Consider the following 22958-nt stretch of genomic DNA (forward strand, 5'->3'; position numbering starts at 1 on the left):
GCGGTAAAGGCTAAAACTGGAATTGTATTATCACAACAATTATTTTTCCGTGCCATGTATTTCAGTATACTATCAATATCTTAGATAGTCTCTCAGTCCCTCTGTTTTGTTGGTTTGATGTTCTCGATAAAACAGATTTTTTTTTTTAATGTTTAGCATGTTCGGGTCACTTCAGAGGGCTGGTGGTACACGATCCTTATTCAGTCGACACTCACTGTACTACTGTGTCTAGAGTGGAGCTGGAGAGGTCTAGTTACCCCAACCTCTTGTGACCAGGATGCCAGTAATCTGCACCCCTACCATGTGACCTTCCTTTGAGGACAGTGACATTCTAGAGAAAAGTGCTCTCCATACGGGTCATGTCTGCTGGGATACTGACAGATGGAATCAAACTGGGACCCCTCTACAGTGGTTCTCAACCTGTGGGTCGCGACCCCTTAGGCTCTTAATGATCTTTTCCTGGGGATTAGATTCTGGTTCATAATAGTAAGCAAAATTACAGTTATGAAGTAGCAACAAAAATAATTTTGTGGTTGGGGTCACCTCAACCTGAGGAACTGTGGTAAAGGTCTGCAGCATTAGGAAGGTTGAGAATCACTGATCTAGGAAAAGTGAAAAATGAGATTCTCACACTCACTTTATTAGCTAGCTAGCTGCCCATGAAGGCTCCCTTGTGAAATCAAACCTGTGTTTTCCGGAAGGGGTCAGAGCCACGAAGGTCTCTTGAGCCCTCCTACCCAGGCTTCCTGAAACCCTGTGTTACACCTTTCTCTTGTTTTCATTTTTTTTCCTTCTTGGGTCTCTGCTGGGCTGTTACCTTACCCACTGCCCGGCCTCCTCAACCTCCTTTCCTCTCCTCTGGCCCAAATGTTCCCTCCATTCTGCACTCTGAGGATGACCCTGGTCTGCAAAATCTCAGATATTAACACATGGTGGATTTCCAGAAGTCTGGGACTTCCATTCACCCACCTGAGCGAGAAATGAAGGCTGGGCCTCCTTTGCAGAAGGCCAATAGAGGTGGGGAACATTCAACTGCTTAACTGTTCAGGAACTATCCAGAGATAAGGGAACACCACCAGACCCTACACCAACCTGGATTCAAAGCTTACAGCCATCTCAGGTCATCTTGGGGCTGAAGGACAAGGCAGGAACAAGACACCACCACCCACCCCTCCCTCCCCCACTGTGGCACAAGAGCTCCAGGGCTTTTCACTTCCCAAGCTCATCTCCCAAAGAACCCCGCGGTGCTAGCGGACCCGGGACTCCTCCCGTTTCTTAATTCTTTTCCTGCCCCACCTGAATAATAAAAACAGGACAGTTAAAACAACAAACAAGGGCTGGAGAGATGGCTCAACCTTGAAAGGCTAGGCTCACAACCAAACAACAAACAAACGAACACGGGAAGGTTCACAGATTGCTCCAGGGAGCTACTGGAAAAGCAAGGGGAACGCCACTCCCGGTTGCGCTCGCCACCCAGATTCTGCCTCCAGGATCTCCGGCACAGAACGAGCTGCAGCGGAGGGCTAGACCTGGCACCCATGGTCCCGAACCCCGCGCGAGGCGACCCTCCCCGACCTTCGCGCCCCTCACCATCCTCCGGGGAGAAGAGCACCCGGAAGCGTGCTGGGTTCCCCGGCTCCGGGACGACCTCGCACTCCCCTCCTCCGGATTTCTTCCGGCTCTGGAAGTACATTTGCAACTTGTTGATCAAGTTCTTTGGGGGGTCGGGGCCCCAAGAGCCCTCGACCAGCAGCGGGAAGGAACCCGACGCTGCCATCCTGACTGAACTAGGAAGCGGCGACTGCTGGGTTGTCCAAAACTGCTCAGAGTTTTAACATTGAGATAACTTCTTTCGCTTTCATTTCCTGGAAATCCCTCCCCGTCCTTAGTTTCTATCTTCACCTCGCTGTCCCAGGATTGGAATAGTGCAACAATACACACACACACACACACACAGCTGCCCCCCCCCGCCCCCCGTCCCCGCACTTTGTTCTCCTGCCCTCAATAGAAGCGAGTCAATCCTCCACCCCGGCTCTAGCCTCCAGGCCACCTCCATAGCGGCTCCAGAGCTGGGCCCCGCCCGCACTCCACCTGAGCTACAGCTGAGCCCTGCTCCATCACTAGGATAGTTTCCGCATACCTTTTCAGAACCCGCGCTGTATAAGAGAAGGAAAACGATCCTCTCAGGACGCTCCCTGCTCACTTGGGGGACCATCCGAGGGCATCTGACCTGCCTTTTCCTTCTTCTGAATTCTGTTTTCTCATCTGTGCATACTTTGTGTTTACAAACTCCCAGTATTGAGGAACGCGTGCTGGCGTCCATGCTTTCTGGGTGTTCAACGGAGGGAGACAGGTATGGGGACACAGGAGACGGTCGACAGCTCTAGGGAAAAGTACACAGGTGTTGTTGGAGCAAAAGAGCATGGGCTCCCAGCCCAATTATGGAAAGATCAGGTAGCACTTCTGGGCAAGGGACGTGCTACCTGAGAGCCTAAGGACTACTAAGAAATGACCTTAGAGGGTGGGTCTCTGGGGCTTTGTGGTTCACTTACACAAAATAACTTAGGCTGCTGCATGGTGGCTGAGTTCGACAGGAGGGTGAGAAAGCAGCCAGGCTGACCTGGGTGCTCAGGAGAGGGCTCTGGTCCCGCTACTGGCCTAGGGCTCTTGGGGCTCCGACACCCGCCTCCCCCATTCCCCTTCCTAGGAAGAACTTGATGGCCTCTAAGCTGCCATTGGAGACAAGATTGGTCGAAGGATATGAACAGTTCATCCAGGAGTGGTCCAAGCAACAGGAGTGAGGTGCGCCTACTGTGACCGGGATAAGAAGAGACTGGGAATCTGTATATCCTCAACGCGTGGTGAGCGAATATTTGGGATACACATTAAAGCAGGCTTTGCCGGTCCAGGGCTAGGGTATGGTGACCCTCTCGGGGCCCCTGGTAACACTAGGGAGATGGAGATGGGGGGCAATGGGGAGTCTGAAGAGGACCGAGGTCTGAAAAAAAGGAATCCTTTTTGCCGAAGCAGCAAAAATACTCAGAGCCCCCCCCCCCTTTTTTTTTTTTTTTTGGTTTTTTTCGAGACAGGGTTTCTCTGTATAGCCCTGGCTGTCCTGGAACTCACTTTGTAGACCAGGCTGGCCTCGAACTGCCTCTGCCTCCCAAGTGGTGCCGGGATTAAAGGAGTGCGCCACCATCGCCTGGCAATTTTTTTTCCAGATCTTTCCAAAACTTTGAGTGAACAGGAAGACCCAGGAGTCAGGCAGCCGTTGAGGGATGGGGGTTTGGGCTCAGAAAGTTGATACTTTGTTTCTTGGAGTTAAATATTTTTGAAAACAGAAACGTCCTGGATATGGGCAAATGTTGGTACAAAGAGGGATGTGAAAGATATTGGTGGTGTCAGTCAGGACGTCCCAGGCGCCAGCAGCTAGGCATTGTTAAATGAAAGCCGTGGTCGGGGTTTGGAGGTGGGGGTATAGATACCCCCACCTAACGTTTTTTTACAGATAGGTCCCATTTCTCTGTAGATTGTAATCAGACCGATCGCACAACCCAGTGTGAATCTTGGTAACGCTGAAATGCTTCTGAAAGCACAATAACCAAAAATTAAATCAAAATCAACTACATAGCATTCCGTTGCTTACCGGTGCTGTCTCCTGGCATCACTGAAGCCTGTGTTCTGAGCACACATGTGCACTTTTGCACATATAAGATCTTCACACTAGACAATACCAGTGAACACTCTCTGAAACACTCAGCTCAGATGAGAGACTATGATGTGGATAACGGTTTTTAATGTATACAATGTTGCTGTTCTTTTTTTTAAAAACTAGATTCATTTTTTTTAAGATTTATTTATTGTATATGAGTACACTGTCACTGTTTCAGACACACCAGAAGAAGGCATTGGATCCAATTATAGATGGTTTTGAGCTACCATATGGTTGCCAGGAATTGAACTCAGGACCTCTGGAAGAGCAGTCAGTGCTCTTAACCGCTGAGCCATCTCTCCAGCCCACAATGTTTCTGTTCTTACAAACAAAACAAAACAAACAAAAAAAAGCACCTTAATGTCTTAGTAATAGAAAGCAGACTTTTAATATGTTCCTGCTGTCATTTGTCAGGATGACAAGTTAGTCTATCTTTGGATCGTACCATGTTAGAATGCTTGATTTTAAAAATTGCTACTTCAGAGGCTGGAGTGCTGGCTCAGCAGTTAAGAGAACGGGCTACCCTTCTAGAGGAAGACAATCAAATTAGCCAAAAGAAAGAGACAGAAGACCCAAATTAATAAAATTAGGGATAAAAAGGGAAGTGTTACAACAGACTCCAGTGAAACTCAAGATCCTTAGGAAATACGTGGAAAACTTCTACTCGGAAAAAAAAAAGTTGAGAACCATAGAAGGAATGGACAAATTTCTAAGCTCCTGCATAGTAACTCACAACCACCTGTAACTCCAGTTCCAGGAAATCCAGTAAAACTTCCGGCTTCTGTGGACACTTCACACGTATGACGCACAGGCATACATGCAGGCAAAACACCCATACACTTAAAATAAAAATAAATATAGTTAAATTTCTTTCAATGAATTTTGGCTTGTGATTAAGACAGAATTTCGATTCCAAGTTCTGAAATGGTCCTAAACACACTTCTGTCATTTTATATTGTGTATTTAATTCAAAGTAGGGTTCTCATCATTGACAATTCTAAAATTAAAAAAAAATATTCTGAAGAAAGTTGAAAGGGCTTCATGTCTTGCAGTAGCAAATATTTGAGCCATGATTTAGTTCTCTCTATAAAAAGAAACACATTTGTTACAATGTGCAAATTTGCTTCCATTTACAGTAAATGGTAAAAGCATATGTGAACTCAAGAATCATCTTAGAATGATTTTCTTTATGATTTATCACCACTAAGTGCTTAGTTTGCTTGTATACTTTGTAAACTGTGTCCCTGAGGTTGCATTAAATTTTGTCAGATGTGAAAGAAAGATATGAAATCTATCTCAAGTTCTGTCCAGTTCAAAGATTCTTTGGAGAAAGACAGAACTTGAATATTGTTACTTAATACCAAAGAACTGAATCAGTACAAAGAAGATCAGAGATGCACGGAAGAGAATTTACTGGGCTTTTAAAAATTCCTGATCTTTAAATAATGCTGAACAGTATCCAGGTATCTTTCTCCAATTTCAAGCATTCTGCCTGTAGATGGCGCTCATCATCTGAGCCAAACAGCTTTGGACCCGGTGGGTGTAGAGGGCTTGGCTAGGTAGGCTAGAGTGCTGACTTTTCCTGGAGTTCATCCCTGTGTCACCCAAACTACGAAGAAAATTGACAACTCCAGTTCCAGGTTGTAATCCACCATAGTGCAGGAGTCACAGAAACAAGACTTTGAGGGGGCATGAAGAGTTTGAGGTGGCTGTTACATTGTACCCACAATCGAGGAGAGGGGGATGAATGCTTCTGATCATCTCACTTTCTCCAGGATTCCAGCCTAGGGAATGGTGCCACCCACAATGAGCAGGACTTCCCACCTCTATTTACCTACATAACCCCCACAGGCATGCCTTGAGCTCCATCTTCCGGGTGGTTATTGAGATTAAGCACCACAGGTGGGAAGGAAAGACAGTATCTTCAGAAAGGTACAACATGGGAACTAGAGAGATGACTCAGTAGTTGGGAGTCCTGGCTACTCTTCCAGAGGTCCTGGGTTCAATTCCCAACACCCACATGATGTTCACAACTGTGGTGTACAGGCATAATATTCAGGCAAACACTCATTCACCTGAAATTATTTTTTTTAAAGAAAGCTACAACTTAATCATGTGTAGTTTGTGCAGAATAAAGAAAAAAAAAAAAAAAAAAACCTTTCCTGGACTTCTGCCAGATAATCACTGAATTAGATCCGCATGGGAACCTCTCAAGACTCACAGTAAACACAGCACAATTGCATTCATACATCTTACTATGCACAATATATACCAAATTGATACCATGAGGGGCTTAGGAGGGAAAGTTTGTCTCTATGTGTTTATTGTAAGTTTTACTGATAAAATGATTAAAATGATAAAATATAAAACATTGTATTCCACAAAAATCAATCTAAGAGTTGGGTTTTTGAAAATATTAACAAGACAGACAACCAAATTAGCCAAAAGAAAGAGACAGAAGACCCAAATTAATAAAATTAGAGATAAAGAGGGAAGTGTTACAACAGACTCCAGTGAAACTCAAGATCCTTAGGAAATACTTGGAAAACTTCTACTCGGAAAAAAAAAAAGTTGAGAACCATAGAAGGAATGGACAAATTTCTCAATGCATATAACCTACCAAAATTAAACCCAGAAGATAGAAATAACTTAAACAGACTCACAACCATGAGACTGAAGTAGTGATTCTAAGTCTGCTCACAGGGCTGGAGGGATGAATCGGAGGTTCAGAGAGCACACTGCTTTTGCAGAGAAACTGAGTTCTCAGTCCCCATGTTGGGTGGTTCTGTAACTGCAGCTCCAGGGGATTGATCGCCCTCTTCTGGATGCCACAAATATACACACATGGTCAAAAATAAAATAGATCTGTGTTTTAAAAGTCTCTTCACAAAGAAAGGTCTGGGACTGGATGAATTTACTGCTAAATATCACTTTTTCCCCCTCTTTGGTTTATTTTAAAACAGTCTCTCCTGCTTCCGGTTTCCAACTGAGCCTGGAGATGATCCTGTGCCACAGTTCTCCATACCTGGGTCCTGCCTGGAGAGAGCTGGTCTCCCAAGAGTGCTGACACACAGGCGTAAAGGAGGGACACAGTCAGAGACAGCAAGACCATCTAACACCAGAGATAACCAGATGGCGAGAGGTAAGGGCAAGGACATAAGCAACAGAAACTGAACTCATCATCAGAACCTAGTTTGCCCAACACAGCAAGCCCTGGATACGCCAAGACACCAGAAAAGCATGAGTCTGACTTAAAATCACATCTCATGATGATGGCAGAGGACATTAAGAAGGACATAAATAACCCCCTTAAAGAAATACAGGAGAACACAAGTAAACAGCTAGAAATCCTTAAAGAGGAAACAAACAAACAAACAAAAATCCCTTAAAGAATTGCAGGAGCCGGTAGTGGTGGCACACCCTGGTAGGATTTGCTGAAGGAGGCAGAGGCAGGAGGATCACGAGTTCGAGGCCAGCCTGGGCTACACATTTTAAAAAAGAAAAAAAAATTGCAGGAAAACACCACCAAACAGGTGAAGGAATTGAACAAAACCATCCATGATCTAAAAATGGAAATAGAAACAATAAAGGAATCACAAAGGGAGACAACCCTGGAGATAGAAATCCTAGGAAAGAGATCAGGAGTCATAGATGCAAATATCACCAACAGAATACAAGAGATAGAAGGGAGAAGGGTAGAAGATACCATAGAAAACATTGACACAACAGCCAAAGAAAATGCAAAGAGCAAAAAACTCCTAACCCAAAACATCCAGGAAATCCAGGACACAATGAAAAGATCAAACCTAAGGATAATAGGTATAGAAGAGAGCAAAGATTCCCAAATTAAAGGGCCAGTAAAAATCTTCAACAAAATTATAGAAGAAAACTTCCCTAACCTAAAGAAAGAGATACCCATAAACATATAAGATACCTACAGAACTCCAAATAGATTGAACCAGAAAAGAAACTTCTCCCATCACGTAATAGTCAAAACACCAAATGCACAAAACAAAGAAAGAATATTAAAAGCAGTAAGGGGCCAGGTGTGGTGGCACACACCTTTAATCCCAGCACTTGGGAGGTAGAGACAGGCAGATTTCTGAGTTCGAGGCCAGCCTGGTCTACAAAGTGAGCTCCAGGACAGCCAGGACTATACAGAGAAACCCTGTCTCGAAAAGCCAAAAAACTATGTCCCAACCGGTAAGAAGGACACATGCACCACTATGTTCATAGCAGCCTTATTTATAATAGCCAGAAGCTGGAAAGAACCCAGATGCCCCTCAACAGAGGAATGGATACAAAAAATGTGGTACATTTACACAATATCTACTCAGCTATTAAAAGGAATGAATTTATGAAATTCCTAGGCAAATGGTTGGACCTGGAGGGCATCATCCTGAGTGAGGTAACACAATCACAAAAGAACTCAAATGATATGTACTCACTGATAAGTGGATATTAGCCCAGAAACTTAGTATACCCGAGATATAAGATACAACTTGCAAAACACATGAAACTGAAGAAGAACCAAGACCAAAGTACCCCGGAGCTCTTGACTCTAGCTGCATATGTATCAAAAAATGGCCTAGTCGGCAATCACTGGAAAGAGAGGCCCATTGGACATGCAAACTTTATATGCCCCATTACAGGGGAACGCCAAGGCCAAAAAGTGGAAATGGATGGGTAGGGGAGTGGTGGGGAGGGTATGGGGGACTTTTGGGATAGCATTGGAAATGTAATTGACGAAAATACATAATAAAAAAATATAAAAAAAAGAAAAACCAAAAATAAATAAATAAATAAACAAACAAACAAACAAACAAACAAACCGGAATAGAAAAGGGTCAAGTAACATTTAAAGACCTATCAAAATTATCCCAGACCCTAAGAGAACACAAATGCCAGCTTAGGCTACTATACCCAACAAAACTCTCAATTACCACAGATGGAAAACACAAGATATTCCATGACAAAAACAAATTTACACAATATCTTTCTACAAATCCAGCCCTATAAAAGATAATAGATGGAAAACTCTAAAACAAGGAGGGAAACTACACCCTAGAAAAAACATGAAAGTAATCTTCTTTCAACAAACTCAAGAGAAGATAGCCACATAAACATAATTCCACCTCTAACAACAAAAATAACAGGAAGCAACAATCCCTATTCTTTAATATCTCTTAGCATCAATGGACTCAATTCCCCCAATAAAAAGACATAGACTAACAGATTGGATACATAAACAGGACCTAGCATTTTGCTACATACAGGAAATGCACCTCAGTGTCAAAGACAGACACTACCTCAAAGTAAAGGGCTGGAAAACAATTTTCCAAGCAAATGGTTCCAAGAAACAAGCGGAAGTAGCCATTCTAATATTGAATAAAATCAACTTTCAACCAAAAGTTATCAAAAAGGATAAGGAAGGACACTGCATACTCATCAAAGGAAAAAAATCTACCAATAAGAACTTTCAATTTTGTTTTTTTTTAAAGATTTATTTATTTATTACATGTAAGTACACTGTAGCTGACTTCAGACACACCAGAAGAGGGTGTCAGATCTCATTACGGATGGTTGTGAGCCACCATGTGGTTGCTGGGATTTGAACTAAGGACCTTTGGAAGAGCAGTTGGGTGCTCTTACCTGCTGAGCCATCTCACCAGCCCCCAAGAACTTTCAATTTTGAACATCTATGCTCCAAATGCAAGGGCACCCACATTCATAAAAGAAACTTTACTAAAGCTCAAAGCACACATTGCACCTTATACAATAATAGTGGAAGACTTCAACACCCCACCCTCATCAATGGACAGATCATGATCAGACCTAAACAGAGACACAGTGAAACTAACAGAAGTTATGGACCAAGTGATTTAACATATATCAATAGAACATTTCATCCTAAAAAAAAAAAAAGAATATACCTTCTCAGCACCTCATGGTACCTTCTCCAAAATTGACCATATAATCGGTCACAAACAAGCCTCAACAGATAAAAGAAGATTGAAATAATCCAGCACATCCAATCAGATCATCATGGACTAAGATTGGTCTTCAATAGCAATAAAAACAACAGAAAGCCCACATACATATGAAAACTGAACAACTCTCTACTCAATGATAACTTGGCCAAGGAAGAAATAAAGAAATTAAAGACTTTTTAGAATTTAATGAAAATGAAGGTACAACATACCCAAACTTATGGGACACAATGAAAGCAGTGCTGAGAGGAATACTCATAGCTTGGAGTGCCTCCAAAAAGAAACTGGAGATAGCATACACTGGTAGCCTGACAGCATAACTGAAAACTCTAGAATAAAAAGAAGCAAATATACCCAAGAGGAGTAGATGGCAGGAAATAATCAAACTCAGGGTTGAAATCAACCAAGTAGAAACAAAAAGAACTATAAAAAGAATCAACAAAACCAGGAGCTGGTTCTTTGAGAAAATCAACAAGGTAGATTGACCCTTAGCCAGACTAACCAGAGGGCATAGAGACAGTGTTCAAATTAACAAAATCAGAAATGAAAAGGGAGATATAATAACAGAAATTGAGGAAATCTAAAAAATCATCAGATCCTACTACAAAAGCCTATAGTCAACACAACTGGAAAATCTGAATGAAATGGACAATTTTCTAGACAGATACCAAATGCCAAAGTTAAATCATGATCAGATAAACCATGAAAACAGTCCCATAACCCCTAAGAAATAGAAGCAGTCATTAAAAGTCTCCCAACCAAAAAAAGCCCAGGACCAGATGGGTTTAGTGCAGAGTTCTATCAGACCTTCAAAGAAGACCTAATACTCTAAAACTCTAATACCAAATACTCTTCAAACTATTCCACAAAATAGAAACAGAAGAAACATTACCTAATTCATTTTATGAAGCCAGTTACGCTGATACCAAAACCACACAAAGACCCAACAAAGAAAGAGAACTTCAGACGAATATTCCTTATAAATATTGATGCAAAAATACTCAATAAAATTCTCACAAAGCAAATCCAAAAACATATCAAAACCGTCATTGACCACAATCAAGTAAGCTTCATCCCAGGGATGCAGGAGTGGTTTAATACATGGACATCCATCAATGTAATCCACTGCATACACAACTCAAAGAAAAACAACCACATAATCATTTCATTAGATGCTGAAAAAGCATTGACTAAAATTTAACATCCCTTCATGTTAAATGTCTTGGAAAGATCAGGAATTCAAGGCCCATACCTAAACATAGTAAAAGCCATATGATACAGCAAACCAGTAGCCAACATCAAACTGAATGGAGAGAAACTTGAAGCAATCCCACTAAAATCAGGGACTAGACAAGGCTGCCCACTCTTCCCTATCTATTCAATATAGTATTTGAAGTTCTAGTTAGAGCAATTAGACAACAAAAGGAGGTCAAAGGTATACAAATTGGAAAGGAAGAAGTCGAAATATCACTATTTGAAGATGATATGATAGTATACTTAAGTGACCCCAAAAATTCCACCAGAGAACTCCTATATTAGATAAACAACTTCAGCAAAGTGGCTGGATATAAAATTAACTCAAATAAAATCAGTAGCCTTCCTATATTTAAAGGATAAAAGGACTGAGAAGGAAATTAGGGAAAGGACACCCTTCACTATAGTAACAAACAACATAAAATATCTTGGTGTGAATCTAACCAGACAAGTAAAAGATCTGTACAAGAAGAACTTCAAGTCTCTGAAGAAAGAAATCGAAGACCTCAGAAGATGGATAGATCTCCCGTGCTCATGGATTGGCATGATTAATATAGTAAAAATGGCCATCTTGCCAAAAGCAATCTACAGATGCAACACAATCCCCATCAAAATTCCAACTCAATTCTTCATAGAGATAGAAAGAGCAATTTGCAAATTCATTTGGAATAACCAAAAACCCAAGATAGCTGAAACTATTCTCAACAATAAAAGAACTTCTTGAGGGAATCAACATCCCTGACCTCAAGCAGTACTACAGAGCAATAGTGATAAAAACTGCATGGTATTGGTACAGTGACAGGCAGGTAGATCAATGGAATAGAATCGAAGACCCAGAAATGAACCCACACACCTATGGTCACTTGATCTTTGACAAAGAAGCTAACGCCATCCAGTTGAAAAAAAGACAGCATTTTCAACAAATGGTGCTGGTTCAACTGCCAATGTGTAGAAGAATGCAAATTGATCCATTCTTATCTCCCTGTACAAAGCTCAAGTCCAAGTGGTTCAAGGACCTCTACATATAACCTGACACACTAAATCTAGTAGAAGAGAAAGTGAGGGAAGTCTCAAACACATGGGCACAGGGATAAAGTTCCTGAGCAGAACACCAATGGCTTATACTCTAAGAGTAAGAATTGACAAATGGGACCTCATAAAATTGCAAAGCTTCTGTAAGGCAAAGGACACTGTCAATAGGACAAAACGGCAACCAACAGATTAGGAAAAGATCTTTACTAATCCTATATCTGACAGAGAGCTAATATCCAATATATAAAAAGAACTCAAGAAGTTAGACGCCACAAGAACCAAATAACCCTATTTTTAAAAAATGGGGAAGAGAGCTAAACAGAGAATTCTCAACTGAGGAAACTCGAAGGGCTGAGAAGCACCTAAAGAAATGTTCATCATCTTTAGTCATCAAGGAAATGCAAATCAAAACAACCCTGAGATTCCACCTCAAACCAGTCAGAATGGCTAAGATCAAAAACTAAGGTGACAGCAGATGCCGGCAAGGATGTGGAGAAAGAGGAACACTCCTCCACTGCTGGGGGGATTTCAAGCTGGTACAAGCACTAGAAAATCAGTCTGGCGGTTCCTCAGAAAAGTGGACATAGTACTACTGGAGGATCCCGCAATACCTCTCCTGGGCATATATCCAGAAGATGTTCCAACTGGTAAAAAGGACACATGCTCCACTATGTTCATAGCAGCCTTATTTATAATAGCCACCTATACCATTCCTGGGCATATACCCAGAATATGTTCTAATATGTAATAAGGACACATGGTCCACTATGTTCATAGAGCCTTATTTATAATAGCCAGAAGTTGGAAAGAACCCAGATGTCCCTCAACAGAGGAATGGATACAGAAAATATGGTACATTTACACAATGGAATGCTACTCAAATACTATTAAAAAACCATGACTTCGGGCTGGTGAGATGGCTCAGTGGGTAAGAGCACCGACTGCTCTTCCGAAGGTCCGGAGTTCAAATCCCAGCAATCACATGGTGGCTCACAACCATCCGTAATAAGATCTGACTCCCTCTTCTGGAGTGTCTGAAGACAGCTACGGTGTACTTACATATAATAAATAAATAAATAAATAAATAAATCTTTAAAAGAAAAAACAAAACAAAACCATGACTTCATGAAATTCACAGGCAAATGTCTGGATCTAGAAAATATCATCCTGAGTGAGGTAACTCAGTCACAAAAGAACATATATTGTTATGTACTCACTGATAAGTGGGTACTAGATAAAGAGCGTGGAATACCCAGGATACAACTCACAGACCACATGAAGGTCAAGGGGAAGGAAGACCAAAGTGTGGATGCTTCCGTCCTACTTAGAAGAGGGAACAAAATAATAAAGGGAAGTATCAGGTGGGAGGGACTTGGGAGGAAGCAGGGGGTGGGGGCAGTCTTTCTCTCTATAGCCTTGATTGTCCTGGAATCACTCACTATAAAACCAGGATGGTCTTGAACTCCCTGAGATCCTGACCAACTTCTGCTACCAAACTTTTAAGGAAGGTCTAATGCCATCATTTCTCAAACTCCTCCACAAAACACTACAAGGAGGTGCAGTATCAAACTTACTCAAAGAAGCCAGCATTATCCTGTTACCAAATCCACTGGGATAGCTAACCTTGGTTGTCAATTTGACTATATCTGGAATACTATAAAACTCAGGGGGCTGGACACACATGCAAGGGGTTTTCGTAATTGAATTATTTGAGGTGGGAAGACCCATCCTAAATCTGGGCTACACTTTCTGGTGGCAGCCCACATCAAAGAACACTGGAAGAAGGGGCTTTCCTCTTTTCCTGCTTGCCCTTTATACTTTGCTGGTGAACTCTTCTACCTTGCTGCTGCTGGTGGTATTAAATCCAACCTCTTCAGGATTGTGAGATGGACTTAAAACCAAGGCTCAACAGCAAGCCTCTGGGACTCTACCAGAGTGGGACTGCAGAGACATCCAGCTTCATAGACTAAAAACTTTTGGATTCTTGACCTTTCCATAGTGAGATAGCCATCATTGGCCTGTAGGTCGGTTTAATGAATCTTTAAAAATATCAATTGTATCCATTCTGGTTCTTTAGAGAACCCTGACTAATACATATTACTTCTGTCTTAATTATTTCCTGTTGCTTATGACAAAACACCATAACCAGGACAACTTATAAAAGGAGAAGTTCATTGGGTTGTGGTTCCATAGGGATACAGTCCATGATGGCAGAGTGGAGGTAGCAGGCAGCACTCAGCTGAAATAACATCTGAGAGCTCACCTGTAGAACTGCAAGCAGGAGGCAGAGAAGACACTGGGAATGGCAGATGCTTTTGAACCCCAGTGCCTGCCCCCAGTGACACACCTCTTCCAACAAGGCCACACCTCCTGATCCATCCCAAACAGTTCCACCAACAGGGGCCTAAGTATTCAAATACGAGTTTGTGGGGGCCATTCTCACCCAAACCATCACAGATACAACAAAGAAAAACCATGGGTTAATTTTCATGAGTGAAAACATGGTTCAAGAATGGAGCTCTGTGAGGAGAATTCTGAGTGCTGGTGGAAAACTCCACTATCCATTATCTCATTTAAATGATTTCAGGCAACGCCTGTCCTTGTGGTTGTACACAGCTTGAATTCATGTGAACTTTCCTCATGTGACCTTGCCAAACCCTCAGAGTACAAACTGTCTGATGCTCTAAATAAAACTGGCTATTCCATGAGACTTTAATCCACCTCATTTCTAGGCTCTATTTCCCCAGATCCTCCTGCCTCTAGTACTGTGACTCCATGATGAACATAGATTCAAAACCGCTCAATAAAATACTTACAAGATTGCTGGTGGCACCTGCCTCTCATACCAGCACTCAAGGAGGTTGAGGTGGGTGGATCTTTGTAAGTTCTAGGCTAGGCTGGTCTACACAGTGAGCTCCAGGGAAGCCAGAGTCACACAGCGAGAGCCTGTCTAAAAATAAATCAATTATTAATCATAATAAAATAATAATAAAATTTAAATTTAAAAATTAAAATTTAATAATTTGAGACCCAAATATATCACTCCTGGGCATACAACAAAGACCTCTATGCCCTGCCCCAGAGACACTTACACATCCATGTCTGCTGTTGCCTAGTCACAAAAGCAAGGAAATGGACTCAGCCCAGATGTTCATCAGCTGATTAATGAATAATAAAAATAAAGACATGGGATCTATATACAATAGAACTTTATTCCTCCATAAAGTGTTGGACCTGGGTGGGGAATGGGGATACCAATGCCATGATTGTCTGATTAAAGCAAACTATATTTGGAACTGCCCAGCCAGCTGACTCTTCCAAAGTCAGGATTTCAGAGAGCAGACCCTTACTGGCTTTTGAGGTCCCTTTTATGATGAAGGGTTACGTTTGATAGAAAACAGCTGTCAAGAAGATAATTGGCTGTTAGCAGTCACTACAGACGGACCAACCATAAGGCCCTGTAAGGTCTGTCTGTAACTATTTTCCTTCTTTTTATCTCACTTTCCTCCTCCTCCTCCTCCTCTTCCTCTTCCTCTTCCTCCTCCTCCTCCTCTTCCTCCTCCTCCTCCTCCTCTTTCTTTCTCTTTCTCCTCCTCCTCCTCTTCCTCCTCCTCCTCCTCCTCTTTCTTTCTCTTTCTCCTTCTCTTTCTCTTGCTCCTTCTGCTCCTCTTTCCCTCCTTAACTTTCTCCCTCTTCCTCTTCTTCCTCATCTTCTTCCTCCCCCCTCCTCTTCTTCCTCCTCCTCCTCTTTCTTTCTCTTTCTCTTTCTCTTTCTCCTTCTCTTTCTCTTGCTCCTTCTGCTCCTCTTTCCCTCCTTAACTTTCTCCCTCTTCCTCTTCCTCCTCATCTTCTTCCTCCCCCCTCCTCCTCTTCCACCTCCTCTTTCTTGTTTGATACTGACGTCATCCTGGGGATGCTCTCCCCAAAACTTTGGGCTCCTTACTGTTTCTCTGAAGCACCCTTCCCCTCTCACAGTGGGATTGACTTACATTGATAAACATGCTGGCTTAACTCAACTAGCCTGGCTTTCCCTCTCTTCTCCACCTTCCTCCCTGAAGCAGGCGCTGAGGTTCACAGCTTCCTTGCCCTGCAGTTTTTCCTATTAAACTCTAATAAAACTGCCTTCAAGCTTTCTTCGGAGTCCATTCTTAAGTCCTTTTACTAATGAAACTAAGAACTCTGAGAAGGAACCCCAATTTCCCTGGTAACACTACTCATCCAGAAAGTACTGCCATAAAGAGGAAGAAAAGGGAAATTACTTACTATGAATACCTACTAAGACAAAGTGATGTTTACTACAAGCAATCTGCTACACAGATTGCAAAGACAGAAGGAAATCTCACCTTTTAATATTATCAGCCAAAAGCAGTGACACACTTTCCAAGATAAATGAAAATAGTCCTCAAATAAAAAGATTTGAACACACTGCTTGACATTACACAGCTCTCCCATATCCCCTTGGTAATTGGGGTGACCAAATGAAGTGCCTTTAATTCAAAGGAAAAATACATTTTTTTCTCATCTCTGGAGTCAGCTGTGAGACAAAATCAGGCTTCGTCCCTCCCAGGGAATTTGGGAGATAAGATACAGCCTTCTCTACTGACTACATTTCAAAGCCAAGGCTCCCAGCTTTCTGTGAAAACATTCCCAGGGGGTAAAACTGACAGGAGATTTTAAATGAGCTTTATAAAGCTTTTTATAAATCTCCAAAGAACATGCAGAGAATGAGCATTGACAGGTGTTTAAAAATGAAAATGAAGAAAATCTCACCCTTCTTTTGCATTTTAGGGAATCATTTTTATATCTGTCTATCTATCTATCTATCTATCTATCTATCTATCTATCTGTATTTACTGTGTGCAACCATAGAATACACAGGTATGATTGTGTGAACACTGTCCTGTTACAAACATACAATTCAAATTTCATTAAAAATTTAAAATCTTAATCCGGCAGTGTTGATGCACACCTTTAATCCCAGCATTTAGAAGCAGAGGCAGATGGATCTCTGAGTTCAATGCTAGCCTGGTCTATAAAGTGAGTTCCAGGACAGCCTGGGCTACACAAAGAAGCCGTGTCTCAAAAAACCAGAAAAAAAAAAAGGGGGGAGGAAAGGCTAAATCTTATTTATTTATTTGTGTGTGTGTGTGTGTGTGATTGTGCAGTGGTCGGAGGACACCTTTGAGATCAAGCTATCAGTCTCATTCAGCAAGTGAGCTACTGAGCCATCTAACACCCCAAATTTCATGTAATTTTAAAAAATGATTTATTTATTTATTTTATGTATGTAAGTACACTGTAGCTGTACAGATGGATGTGAGCTATCATGTGACTGCTGGGAATTGAATTTAGGACCTCTGCTTGCTTCCGTCAACCTCACTCGCTCTGGCCCAAAGATTAATTATTATTATAAATGAGTACACTGTAGCTGTCTTCAGATACACCAGAAGAGGACGGCAGATCTCATTACGGATGGTTGTGAGCCACCATGTGGTTGCAGGGATTTGAACTCAGGACCTTCAGAAGAACAATCAGTGCTCTTAACCACTGAGCCATCTCTCCAGCCCTCATGTAATTTTTAAACATCATAAAGTATTAATGTTCTTTTGATTTTCATCAAAACACTATAAATTTTAAAAGTCATTCTTATTTTGCAAGTTGGCATAGCAAGAAACAATATACTGGAAAGAAGAGATGGCTCAGTTTCTGGGAGTATTGGCTTATCCTTCAAAGAACCTGGGTTCAATTGCCAGCACCTGCATGATGGCTCACAGCTATCAGTAACTCCAGTCTCCTCTTCTGAAGTTCTAGGGTACCAGGCCCACACATAGTACGCAGACCTACGTGCAGGGAAAATACCCACATATATAAAATAATAAAATAAAACTGTACTTGGTACCCTTGGGCTCTTCTCTGACTAAGGTGCGGACTCCCTCTATGCCCATGCCTAAAAATCATGGTGTTGTCACTACCTTGGTAAGTTGCAGTCAATTTTGCCTTTGTCAGTATTATCATCAGACATCACATTTAATTTTCTAAATTCATTTTCTAGGGATGATATAACAAAACCAATAAACTGCTTAACTCAGAACAACAGATATTGATTTTTCCCCCATCCTCCTGGAGTCTTTGTTGTTGTTGTTGTTTGAGACAGTTTCTCTGTGTAGCCTCGGCTATCCTGGAACTCACTCTGTAGACCAGGCTGGCCTCGAACTCAGAAATTCGCCTGCCTCTGCCTTCCAAGTGCTGGGATTAAAGGCATGTGCTACCATCACCTGGCAATTTCCTTTTTCTTAAAGACTCTGGTCATTGAGTTAGGGCTCAACTAAATCCAGTGTAATCTCACCTTAACTTTATTACAGTGACAAAACCCTTGTGTGTACACATATGGTGTCTTAGGGTTTCTATTTCTGTATGACCAATAGCTACTTAGGAAGGTAAGGATTTATTTCATCTTGCACTTGAGGTAACAGCTGAACGCCGAAGGAAATCAGGACAGGAACTTGGAGATGGGAACTGATGCAGAGGCCATGGAGGGGTGCTGCCTACTGGCTTGCTCCTCATGGCTTGCTCAGCCTGCTTTCTTATACAGCTCAGGACTACCAGCCCAGGGATGACACTGATCACAGTGAACTGGACTCTCGTACATTAACCGTCAACCAAGAAAACACCCCACAAGCCAATCTGGTAGGTACCTTTTCTCAACTGAAGTTATGTCAAGTACATACAAGTGTGTACGTGTGCTCAGTTGTGTAAGCCTCATGTGGCAGTCATCAAGTGTCTTCCTCTATTGCTCCCTACGTTTCTTTTTGAGACAGTCTCTCCCCAAATCTGAATCTCACAGTTTTAGCTGGGCTGGCTGACCAGGAGCTCTGGAATCTGCACGTGTCCACCCTTCCCCCATCCCTGTCTTTGGGATTACAGACACACATGGCCATTCCTGGCTTTTATGTGGATACTAAGATTTGAACTCAGGTCCCCTGGGTTTTAAAACAAGTTCTTATCCACTGAACCATCTCCTTAGACCCCATATACTGACAAAATTTGTATGTCCAAATAAAATAATATTCACAAGTATGAGAGTCAGAATTTTAAACACACTGTTTTGGAACTGTGAGTTCAAGAGCAGTCTGGTCTACACAGTGAGTTCTGGAACAGCTAGAGCTGTTACACAGAAAAAACCCTGTCTCAAAAAAAAACAAAAACAAATACAAACAAACAAATAAACACTTCTGTTTTTCCACAGCGTCAGAATTTACTGACTAACTAATTCATAAGGTGTGGTGGATTCATTAGTAGCAATTCGCCAGCAGCCTCTGCTTTCCTTGATAGCTCTGGCTGAAGCGAACATAGGGTCTATTGATGACTTAATAGCACTCACAGTAAATCTGTCACCCATGTATCTCATAGAGATCCACCTGCATCTGCCTCCCCAGTGCTGGGTCTAAAGGTGTGTGTCACCACAGCCAGCTTAGCTTGAAGAAATGTATTTGTTGATATTTCTAGTGTGTGACAAATTATATCTTCCAAAACAGCATGTTGAAGTTCTGACCCTCATCTTTCTATCTATCTATCTATCTATCTATCTATCTATCTATCTATCTATCTTTTTTCTTTCTATTTATTATCTACCATTTATGTATTTATCATCTATGTCTATCATATATATATATATTATCTGTCTATCTATCTATCTATCTATCTATCTATCTATCTATCTATCTATCTACAGGCTACAGAATGACTACTAACGGTTAAAGAATGTAGAAATGTCAAAGAAGCCTGAGAAGCTGGAGGTCTCAGGAGAGGCTCTATATGGTACTGTAGGGCTGCTCAGTCTGAGTTGGGCTCTAGAGCTGAATCCAGCTGCAGAGGCTATTGAAGAACAAACGAGGGTGAATAGAGAAAGGACCAGACAGGCAAACAGGAAGACTGGCAAGTAGCATGTGAGCAGGCTCCATCAACAACAGGGACCAAGCCAAGCCAGCCATGGGACAGCCGGAAGTTCTCTTCATGTCAGTCTCTTGATGCACAACCTTAATGGTGACATGGCAGTCGAACAGGGCAGTCACCACCACAGGGCTAGGAGTCTATCTCTTTATGATGTCCAGGTAAGAGAGTCAGTCACCACATTTCCTTGGGATCTTGTGTTTGGTAAGTTCTTGGGCTCAGTTTTTCTAATATAATTTTAATGGGCCCACAGGCTCCTTAATTCCCAATGTATCCTGACAAATGTATAGGTTGGTATCTTCTCTGTCCTAGCAACAAGTCCCCATCAGACTGGGCCAGGAAGGAGTATCAGGAAAATGGTGCAGAGCAGGTGTCTACACAGGGCCATGGCCATCTTCCAACCTTACCTCGAGGTCAGGAGCTGCTTGTAACAGGGAGTTTACAAGCAGCTTAAAGGGCAAGGCACAGCCTGAAAAGCCTAATGTTTTTACACAATGTGGAGGAATTCAGAAACAGGGCACAGCCTGATCCTGGGATGCTTCTACCCACAATAGTCCTATTTCTTAGGTCTCCTTCTGGCTGATGGCTAGGCCTCTGTAGTTCCTTGTTACCCACTAACTAGGACAAGGCTCTGGAAGATTCCCTGGGGTCGGGGTAAGTTGCTTTGGCCATCATTTGCATACATTTTGGCATTATTTTTTTTTTCTTTCTTTCTAAGAAACTACAGTTTCGGATGAGGCATAGTAGCACAGGCTTTAAACCCCAGCACCTGGGAAGCAGAGGCAATTTTTGTGATTTCTAGGCTAGCCTAGTCTACATAGAGAGTTCCAAGACAGTCATCAAGGCTACAATATAGACAGTGAGACCTCATCTCATCTATATCTTTTCTTCCTCAATACATTTCAGATAACTAAACGGAAATGTAATCTTTCGACATGCCCAGCTTAGAAAGGTGATAAATAACTATTTAAGACAGTTCAATATCCTTCAAAGAAAATTTCATTATAACAGCATTAAAGGTTTTATAAAAATCTAATACTTAGCAACTTTACAAAAAAGCGTGCTACTACTAGTTGTCGAACTACTTTGAAAAGTTTCCTCTATCTGCTAGCCTCCCTGAAATCCGTACATATTAGTTCTTCCAGAGGACAGTGGGACTGCAGGCGGGGACGGGTAGCCTCACTTTTGTGCAACATCATTTAACCAAATATTGTCTATGTCTTATATCATTTCCATACCGATGATTTTTAGGATGTCACTGGAGTATATCATTTTAATATACCGCAGTTACCTTCAGAGGCCTGTACTGTCAGGATCTTAGCTTTCTCCCAGCATTTTACTACCATAAAATAAACATTTTATGTGTCAGGGTTTTTTGTTTGTTTTGTTTTGTTTTTTTATTAAACATTTTTTTCCTCAGGATAAATTCTATCACTTGGTCAGGGGTTAGGCATATTTATGATTCTTTCAATAAAGTACTATTTTGCCCTTCAGAAAGACTGGATCAATTTACATTGCCTTCATTAATGTATGAGCATATCTATTCTCCCCAGGCCTTGCAGGCATGGATTTTCATAAGTTTCCAAAAGTTCATTTTTAGGTATAAAATGAAAGTTCACACACAGTAAGTTTAGTTTGGAGTTGATTTGGCAGCAAGATTAGCTGCGTATTTTTAAAGTCATGGCTTTCTTGTGGTGCTTCTTTAGTTAATGACCTTCCTGTCATTTGTTTAATATACAGCTGGGGCCAGCAAAACAGCTCAGCAGGGAAAGACTCTTGGTGCCAAGTCTGACCAACCCAAGTTCGATCCCCGGAACCCACCTGGTAGAAGGAGAGAGCCAACTCCAGAAACTTGTTCTCTGAACACACACACACACACAAAATAAGTAAATGTAAAAAAATACAACTTGTGGGGTTTTTAAAGGCATATTTATTTTTATGTGCATTAATGTTTTGCCTGCATCTATATCTGTGAGGGTGCTAAATCCCCTGCAGACAGTTATGAGCTGTGCCATGTGGGTGCTGGGAATTGAACCCAGGTCCTCTAGAAGATCAGCCAGTGCTCTTAACTGCTGAGCCATCTCTCCAGCCTCACAACTTGTGTTTTTAATAGCTTCCTTGTCATCTTTATCTATTTTAGTTATTCAATTTTTGCTTCCGTGCGTTTTCTCCACCTTCTAAATTTTTAGGTCTTAGCTTTATGGGTATTCATTCTCCAGTCTATCAAAACTGTAATTATCTAAATAATAAAAGATATTAATCTTTAAGATTTAATCTTATCATTTTAATTATGTTTACGTGTGTGCACCTGTGTGCACATGAGTCTCCTCAGAGGCTATAGGCCTTGGGTTCCCTGGAGCTGAAGTTACAGAGAGTTGTGAACTGGTGTCTTGAGTTACATATGTGCTCTTAAACACTAAGCCATCTCTCCAGCCCTAAAGCTGTCTTTTAAAAGGATTACTTATTTTATTCTATGCGTGACATGCCTGAAAATATGCACAAACCTGCAGGAGCCTACAAAAAGCCAGAAGAAGGTCTTGTGCTTCCCCTAGAACTGGAGTTACAGGCAGTTGTAAGCTGCCTCGTGGGTGCTGGGAACTGAACCCAGGTCCTTCACAACAGTGAAGAAGGGAGCACGTTTAACCACTGAACCATCTCCCCAGCCTCCTAAAACTGTCTTCTGAAGTCTGTTTTTTATCAGTAGTCAAAAGGAGACTTCCTGAACTGTTAACCTTTCCTATGTGGGTGCATATATTTGTTTTTTTATTTGTAAGGTATTTAATTTTCACTCTACCTGGAATTTGTTTTTCAGAGAATGGTGGGAGGTGTGGACTTATAATATATTATGAATATTCCTACATATTTATACAACTCTAAATTCTATTCATAATCCCCTTTAGACCTAGAGTAATCTTTTGCTATTCTCGACCATTTATTTTTCCATACAAAACTGAAAATTACATTATTTCATAAAACATTTTATTCTTAACTCTGTAGTAAGCTGTGCCAAGTGGGGCTGG

The 22958-nt window shown here is 41.6% G+C and overlaps 1 protein-coding gene and 1 long non-coding RNA gene across 3 annotated transcripts in view; one reads left to right on the top strand and one right to left on the bottom strand.

The window, feature by feature from the left end:
• Parp14 (poly(ADP-ribose) polymerase family member 14) overlaps positions 1 to 1907 on the bottom strand; it is a 38823-nt gene extending 36916 nt beyond the window's left edge. Inside the window, exon 1 of the mRNA XM_021184803.2 lies at positions 1591 to 1907. Coding sequence (XP_021040462.1) covers positions 1591 to 1777 — 187 coding nt within the window. The 5' untranslated portion in view covers positions 1778 to 1907. The remainder of the gene's footprint in view (positions 1 to 1590) is intronic.
• Positions 1908 to 2033: 126 nt separating this feature from the next.
• Positions 2034 to 22120, top strand: LOC115029548 (uncharacterized). Of its 2 annotated transcripts, XR_015045690.1 has the most exons (4): positions 2034 to 2353; positions 2708 to 2861; positions 6676 to 6854; positions 21679 to 22120. It is a non-coding gene; the product is annotated as an uncharacterized LOC115029548 (long non-coding RNA). The 2 variants fall into 2 exon arrangements; XR_003835109.2 differs by lacking the exon at positions 21679 to 22120 and having other exon boundaries at positions 6676 to 8375.
• The last annotated feature ends 838 nt before the right edge of the window (positions 22121 to 22958 follow it).

This window comes from Mus caroli, unplaced genomic scaffold (genome assembly GCF_978045245.1).
Source record: "Mus caroli unplaced genomic scaffold, Mus_caroli_1 scaffold_17, whole genome shotgun sequence".
Taxonomy (NCBI): Eukaryota; Metazoa; Chordata; class Mammalia; order Rodentia; family Muridae; genus Mus; species Mus caroli.